This window comes from Gekko japonicus, unplaced genomic scaffold, assembly GCF_001447785.1.
Source record: "Gekko japonicus isolate JY-2015 unplaced genomic scaffold, Gekko_japonicus_V1.1 scaffold2412, whole genome shotgun sequence".
Taxonomy (NCBI): domain Eukaryota; kingdom Metazoa; phylum Chordata; class Lepidosauria; order Squamata; family Gekkonidae; genus Gekko; species Gekko japonicus.
Window position 1 is genome coordinate 165,235 of NW_015159786.1, and position 8,468 is coordinate 173,702.

The window sequence follows — 8,468 nt, forward strand, 5'->3', positions numbered from 1 at the left end:
ATGTGCCCCGCCCCCCCGTACCTCCCCCGGGGGAACGGCGATCCCCGCGGCCCCCCCCCCCGAAATGACCCCTGTCAACCACTACACCCAACTGGCCTGCTTATTACAGCAGCTAAGCTTTTTCTAACGCTCAAAAAAATGAACTCTTCAATGACGTACTATCAAACATATGACAGCATATTAATGGATACCAAACGTATTCATATTTAGACAATAAACTAATTTCTGAAGAAGACAAATCGCTCGCTCACAACTTTAATGCCAGTAGCTCACAAAGTAGAATTTTTGCTCACAGACTCCATGGCTTAGAGGGAGCATTGGTACCCACATATAACATTTACACAGAGACAGATCCCCACTAGGCTTCAGGTAAAGGTAAAGGTTCCCTTGCTCGAAACTACCGACCTTCCACGGCCTGCAGTTCAGCGTCTTAACCACTTGAGCCACCGCAGCTCAGACTGGGGCCAAAAGGAAAAGCGGGGGATATTTTTGTAAAATAAATAAACTTCACTCCACGGAGTGGTAGGACAGGACCCGTGTTCCCTCTAAGCTGAGTTAGTGTGAGCCAGCTCACAGTTATTTAGCCTCCAGCTCACACATTTTTGTCTTCGCTCGGGAAGGAGGGCTCCAGAGCAAACTGATGTATGCAGTAGCCAAATCACCTGCTCACAACTTTAATGCCAGGAGCTCACAAAGTAGAGTTTTTTGCTCACAGGACTCCATAGCTTAGAGGGAACACTGGACAGGACAGTTAAGTGGCTGGCCTCCGTGACAATCACGGAAGTGGTAAATTTAGGCCTCCGACAGACAATGAAGGGTTAGGGGGCTGCCAGATAGCCAGAGAAGGCTGTGTGCCTGTGCGTGCGTGCGCACGTGTGTGTGTGTGAAGTGCGTTCCGGTAACTCCCGACTTACGGCGACGCGATGAGGAGCTAAGGGCCTCCAAAACAGCCACTTGCTAACAGCCTGGCTCGGGTCTTGCAAAAGGAGGCCCGCGGCGGCCTTTACAGAGTCAACCCATCTCGTGCCGGGTCTTCCTCTTTCCCCGCTGCCTCCAGTTTTCCCCAGCATAACCGCCTCAGTTGGGTCGTTTTTGATTCTAGGGAAAGTTCAGGCTCGATGTGATCTAGAGCCCACGGGCCTGTCTTTCTGGTGGTCCCCCGTGCCCGTCAAACTCTCCTCCGGCACCACATTTCAAAGGGATCCACTTTCTCCCTCTCCGCTTTCTTCACGGCCCAACTTTCACACCCAGACACAGTTAAGGGGGATACCGTGGCCTGAATTATCTGGGTCTTGGTTGCCAGCGACACATCCTGACAGTCTAGGGTCTTCCCTAGCTCTTTTATGGCTCCCCTTTCCAGTCTCCGCCTCCTTCCGATCTCTTGGTTGCAGTCTCCCTTCTGGTTGTTGACGGAGCCAAGGAATGGAAAATCTTGAACAGTTTCAATGTCTTCATAAAAAGGTAAAGGTAAAGGTTCCCTTGCTCGAAAGCCAGTTGAATCCGACTCTAGGGCTGCGGTGCTCATGTCCGTTTCAAAGCCAAAGAGCCAGCGCTGTCCGAAGACGTTTCCATGGTCATGTGGCCGGCATGACTAAACACCAAGGCACACGGAACGCTGTTACCCACTTGAGCCACCGCAGCTCCTCAATGACTTCATAGTCAGCCTTAAAGATGTGTAATTCCCCCAGCAGTCATTACTTTTGTCTTCTTGATGCCCAGCTGTGATTCTGCTTTGGCACTTTCATCTGTAACCTTCAGCAATAGTTCTTTCATGTCTGCACTGTTTTCTCCCAGTAATGTGGTGTCATCTGCGTATCTCAAACTTCCACCTATTTTCACTCCACCCTCATCTAAATTTAATCCCCTTAGGATACCTCCTGCATATAGATTAAACAGCAGTCTAACACTCTCAAATCCCCCCCCCCTTGGGGTGGAGCGGTGTTAGCCAGCGAACGGAAGTCCAGCTCACAAGACTGGAAAGCCTAGAGAGATCTCCTCGGCATGAAAGACAGCCTGTAATGGGCCGTTCTGGCCAGGCGGTGGCAGTGCGGCGCTACAACTCGAAGGAGTCTGGAGAAAGCTGACGCCATCAAACCAGGCCGAGGAAAAATGCCGTCTGGATCACGCTCATCTTCAACTGAACGAAACCCTCGTCGGCTGTGAATGTGTGTGAATTAAGATGTATATATGTTGTCCTCCCTTTCCCCACAAATCATTGTTAGTCCCTCGTGAAAAATGAGTAACTGTAAATCGCTCAGAGCCAGCAAGCTCTGCAGGATTGAGCGATCAACAAATTGAAAGATTATTTATTATTATTTATAAATCATCTAAAGACTGATGAAGACAGAATATGCTCCAGGAGAACAGAATATTGACGAGTTAAAGGGGAAAGATGAGAGAGAACAAGGCAAAATCAACCAATTCAAACCTCTATGAACTTACAGAACCCAAGAGGAAGCAATCTTTGGGAGTGGAGTTAGGGTTTCTAAACTCCCCTTTCCTGGAGATTTTTTCCTTTATTAGGGATCTTAGGCTAACCCAAAGGTGTTTTATTCCTCCAGCCCTGAAGAACTGGTCAGAGAGCTATTCCCAAAGAATGTGATTTGTGACATGCTGAATGTGGTGCTTGCCAAAACCCATTCACTGCTGGTTCCCTCCAACTTACCCTTTTAATCATCTGGTTTGTGAGGTTCTGCAGTGTATTCACAGTGTACGTTTTCATGAGGTGCATAGCTTTAGAAAGGCATTGCTTGAACTTCGTCGAATATACAGGATAATCTCTAAAGTTTGGCTGGAAGAGAAGAAAGGCATTTTAAAGAAGAGGTGGGGGGGCAAATAAGGACTCGGAAGGGACATCTAGAGCTCCGTGCTTTGAACGGAACAAGCAGCAGCGCCTGGGGCAGAGCTCAGTAAGGCCACCAAAGAAACCCTGACGCGCATGATTTTAGTAAGAGAGCCTGAAGGAATGACGCATCAGTGGTTAAGCTTTTAAAATACCCAGAGTATTGTCTTAAAAAAAAAATGCTATGAGGGATTATCTCTTGACATTTTTAAACATTTTTCTTTATTTATATCCCACCCTTCTCTCCAACGCAAAACAGTTCACTTTTCCCCCTCCCTTTTATCCTCACAACAACCTTGTGAGGTAGGTCAGGCTGAGAGTCTGTGACTGCCCCAAGGCCACCCAGCGAGCTTCCATGGTGCGAGCAGGGATTCGAACCTGGATCTCCCGGAATCTCCCTCAACAGGGACGGATGGCAAAGAACTCCCCAGGAGGTCTCCCAGAATTTTGCACACAGATGCATCTTCAAGCTATTTTTGCAATGGCCAGGCGGGGACGCCGGGGAGCCATTTTATTTAATTCCACCTGTAAAGGAGGGCCAAAGCACTAAACCCAAACCCCTCACCACTGAAGAGGGCTATCCACACACACACAGCCCCCAGCAAGTTTACAGAAGGCAGCTCAGATCAGAAAAGGGCTTCTGAGGGGGTGAAGAGCGGCGTGGGGATGCCGGCACCATCCCGAAGTCAGCCAGGCCTGGATTCCTATTGAATATTCACAACAGGGTTCCCCAACGTGGTGCCCAGGAAGTGTTTTTAGAAGTGTTTTTGATGTTCATGTCTAACACAGACAGCGGCTTTATGTAAAACATTTTTTCCCTTTCCCACCACCTTACTAAGGTTCTTTGCTAGTTCAGCGTGTACACTTATTTTATATGTATGCAGAAATATGTTAATTTAAAAAGGCGTCTCATTAAACAGGGCTTCCACCTGAAACGCTAAAGACCTACTACCAGCGTTAGGGATAACCTCAGACCCTGGCCTCTCGCCCCTGGCTCCGCCTCCCACAGCAGCCATTTTGTGGCTGTGCCCTCCACCCGGCGTCAGAATTCCAGAGGTGCCCACGGGCTGAAAAGGGCTGGGGACCCCTGATCTAGAACGATCCCCAGCCTCCGCTATTTTTCAACTTCTTGCCTCTCCTGGGCCAGCAAAAATAGAGTTTGAAGAATGAAATATCTCGCTTAAGTTGACTTTCCGAACACAGGATTTCTCGACGAGGAATTCGGTGCAACGTGCATGCACCCCTATTTAATGCAGGGCTTCTTTACTTCCCCCAGGCCAGCTGGTGGTTCTCGTTAGCCACCAGCAAGAAGTTAGGTTCAAGAAAGGAACACATCAGCCGACAGAGTTCAGCCTAAATCAAGACACGGAAGTAAGATTCTGTATGTCAAGCTCCCTATGCATTTTACAGCGCGCCTGCCATTGAGAGGAGGGGAAGGGAGGAGAGTGCGAATCTGGAACACTTGTGTTTTCTCGATACTTTGATGTGCCAGGGGCTTATCACCTTAGCGATGCCAAATGTCCTGGCTTCTCAAATGTCTTTCTGTGGGTTTTTTGCTATGTAGAGGCTACGGTGCCTACGAGGGGGGGGAGGTTCCCTTGCTCGAAAGCCAGTCGAATCTGACTCTAGGGTTGCGGTGCTCATCTCCGTTTCCAAGCCGAAGAGCCAGCACTGTCCGAAGACATTTCCGTGGTCATGTGGCCGGCATGACTAAACACCAAGGCGCACGGAATGCTGTTCCCTTCCCACCGAAGCGGTACCTGTTTATCTACTTGCAATTTCTTGCTTTCGAACTGCTAGGTTGGCAGGAGCTAGGACTAGAGACGGGAGCTCACTCCGTCATGCAGCAACCCGGGTCTCGAACTGCTGAACTACTGACCTTCCACAGCCTGCAGTTCAGCGTCTTAACCACTTGAGCCACCGCAGCGGGGGGTAGGCGACTGTTAATTCTGGTGGGATGGATGCTCTGGGAGGGGTACAAGCTTAGTGGGGGGGGAGTCAGTTGACTGTTATTTCTGGCGGGCAAATACTGTGGGGTGATTGGGTCCTGATCTTTAGTGCCTTTGCTTGAACACAATATATCTGCAATCTTCGAGCTTTCACCTTCAGTCCTAACAAAGCTCGCGTCCATTATGGTATCTATCAGTGTCTCAATAAACTTAACTTTCTTTGAAGTGAATGGTGTTGAGAACTGATTTAACCAGGATTCTGACACTGTAGACCAACCAATAAGGAGTAAGGAATAGTGAACGAACCCAGGGGCTGGTGTGGGTTTTCTTGCCTCTTCTTGCTACCAGGTTCTTAAAGCAAGAATTGATGAAATACAGGATTGCATATTGTAAAGCAATCTGAACACATTAGAAAAGAGGTAAGAGTCCAGTAGCACCGTAAAGACTAACAAAATATGTGGCAGGGTAGGATACCAAGGTATCCGAAGAAGAATCTGAAGAAGGGATATGAAGAAGTGAACAGTGACTCACGAAAGCTCCTACCTGGCCACAAACTTTAAGGTGCTACTGGACTCCTGCTCTTTTCCACTGCTACAGACAGACCAACATGGCTACCCATCTTAATGCAAATAGTGAGAAAACAGAACACCACTTACATGTGAGGAAATGTACGTAATACAATCATCAAGTTTCGCCAGCATAGGGATAAAACCTTCGCTGTTAACAGATAACGTTGGGGAATTCAGTTTCTTGGAGAGAGAGAGGGAAAAAAGCAGAAACCTGCGTGTTACAGAAACAGAAATCAAAGATGCAACAGACTAAACTTCCAGACTGCACTATATTGTTGCTGCTTACCAACAGGAAAAAATCCTTGGTACATAATGTATCTTCTACTTACTAAAATAGCCGGGGGAAACCAAGAAGGGATCCGCTTTAAGTGCGGTGGGTATTTAGTTTCTTCCAAGCCATGGAAGGAAAGTGTTTTGGACAACTTCAGAATAGCTGTGCATTGAAGTTACAACATGTTTCTACTTAAGCTGGAAGGCCAGAATAAATGCAATTGCAGCCACTTAGGTTAAGCACTCTTCTTGCAGAAGTGGAACCTGCTTCATAGGACACTGTTCTGGAACCCAAAACAGGTTTTTGGATTCACCTCCTCAGGTGACTACAATACTGAGTGCTTTATGTTTAGACAATTCACAGGCATCCGCTTCAGACAGCACTGAGTCACTGAGATTTTCAATGCCTTGTTAGGAAGAGCTACTCCAGTCTAAGCCCAATGAAATCAACACTCGTGACATAAGGAGGCGGAATGGATACTTGGGCTAGAAAGAATGCTTAAACTATCTGTTTGGTTAAAATGCACTGGGACTCAGAGGGAACTGCGCTTCATTCGTTTGTGCTTTTTCCTTCTCAGTACCAATATTTAGCTAAATATCACAGTGCTTTTAAAGAGACTTATTTGCAAATTCATGTCCTTGATGTACAACTTTAAGACAACCATTCTACCATACAACTCCCAAAGGATACATTGGTTTCCACAGTCACTAGCAAAAAAACATTTGGAGGAGGAGGAGGAAGAGGAGATTGGATTTATACCCTGACCTTCGCTTCCCAAAGGAGTCTCAGAGCGGCTTACAATCTCTTTTCCCTCCCCCTCCCCACAACAGACACCATGTAAGCAATGCTTCCTCTAAGCTGTGGAGTCTTGTGAGCAAAAATTCTACTTTGTGAGCTACTGGCATTAAAGTTGTGAGCGAGTGATTTGGCTACTGCATAAATTAGTTTGCTTTGAGGCCATTCTTCCTGAGCTAAGGCAAAAATCTGTGAGCTGGAGGCTAAAAAACTGTGAGCTAGCTCACACCAACTCAGCTTAGAGGGAACACTGCCTGTGAGGTAGGTGGAGCTGAGAGAGCTCTAAAAGAACTTGTGACTGACCCAAGGTCACACCAGCAGCTGCATGTGGAGGAAAGAGGAATCAAACCCGGTTCTCCCAGATTAGAGTTCGCACTCCTAACTACAGCAAACTTCATTTCAGTAGACTTGAAATCCATTTCCCAAATTCTTATGGAAATGATTGTTATCTGATTTGATTTGATCTGTTATCTCGCCCTCCCAGCCTCCGCCGGCTTCAGTTCTATTCACCAAGAATTCCTCGATAGATGATGTCACATATACCCTATCTGAATAGGCACAGTATTTTTCCTTCCAGATCTTATAGGCAAACTGAGATTTCACCTTTACTTCAGTGGGAAAGGCCTCATCAGTTTATAAGGAGTTTAAACCCTGAAGCCACAGTAAGGAACCCTTCTGGAGGGAATTCAAGCGTGAAATCCCCTACTCCAACAAAACTGAATGTGGATCATATGGCCACAGGAAATCGACAGTTGCTTTCTTTATGGGAAGATAAGTTATAGAACTTTCCTGGTGGCCGTCAAGATGTAGAAGCAACAGAAAATGAGCAGAAAATGAACGGATAAAAGGAAGTACTTCTTCACCCAAAGAGTGATTCACACATGGAATTTACTGCCACAGGAGGTGGTAGCGGCTACAAGCATGGACGGCTTCAAAAGGGAATTAGATAGATATATGGAGCAGAGGTCCATCAGTGGCTATTAGCCACAAGGTATAGATAGGGGCTCTGGGGCAAGTGATGCTCTGTCTTCTTGGTGCTTGGGGGAGGCCAACAGTGGGAGGGCTTCTAATGTCCTGGCCCCACTGGTGGACCTCCTGATGGCACCTGGTATTTCTGGCCGCTGTGTGACACAGAGTGTTGGACTAGATGGGCCTTTGGCCTGATCCAACATTGGCGTCTCTTATGTTCTTATGTTCTTAACCTCTAGTAGGCATCTTCCTCAGCTGGAGCGAGAACATTTGATTAGTCAATTACGGAAACTGCGGAAAACTCTTGAACTGGCCACCAATCCTCTAAAAAAAAGGGCAGATAAAAATGGGGCAGATAAAAAAACCAGTCCTCTCTTGCAAGGTTTTTTTCTGGGAGGAGCCAACCTCTGTCAATAAAGTTAGATCACAGGCATCTTTAATTAAAGGATCAGAGAAAACGACCCGGAATGTGCCATCTGCAGATCTACTGGATTCCACAGTGCTCAGTGTAAGAAGTTTTGTTCCAGTGTATCTGAAGAAGTGTGCATGCACATGGACGTTTACACCATGAATAAAACAGTTTTAGTCAATCTTTATCCCCCCTCCTGTATCCGGGGATACCCTAAATGGGAACTGGCAGAAACCGGATCTTGGCAAATCCTTTTTTTTTTGGTATACGATTCTTTAGATGGGGTGATTTATAAAGCTGGACGATATTTGAAGGATTTAGTTATGAAATGGGGTTCTTTACCGTTAACGCTTGTCGCCTTTTCGATAGAAAAGGTGATTATACCTTCATAAATTCTCAATGTGCCCATGTTATTATTTTATTTTGCCTGCGAATCTGTTTCAATTAGTTAAGCTGCTTTTGACTGATGGCAAACATTTATACATTAACTCTTTTGGAAAGGGAAATCCATGTCCTCAGAGTCGCCTTACAGAGACATTGGGTTCAACAGGCAACTCAGAACTCTTAAAGGGCATGTGACTTGTTCGTCTGGTTACAAGAACAGTCTTATGACTTACTTGCTGCCCTGTTTTCTGCTGGTGCCTAGTCTTCTTGGATTTCCAGA

At 46.6% G+C, this 8,468-nt stretch overlaps 1 protein-coding gene across 1 annotated transcript in view; it reads right to left on the reverse strand.

Annotated features, from left to right (window-relative positions):
• COG3 (component of oligomeric golgi complex 3) overlaps positions 1-8,468 on the reverse strand; it is a 55,769-nt gene that overhangs the window by 28,551 nt on the left and 18,750 nt on the right. Inside the window, 2 exon segments of the mRNA XM_015407171.1 lie at positions 2,666-2,791; positions 5,448-5,540. Of these exon segments, the coding sequence (XP_015262657.1) occupies positions 2,666-2,791; positions 5,448-5,540 (219 nt within the window).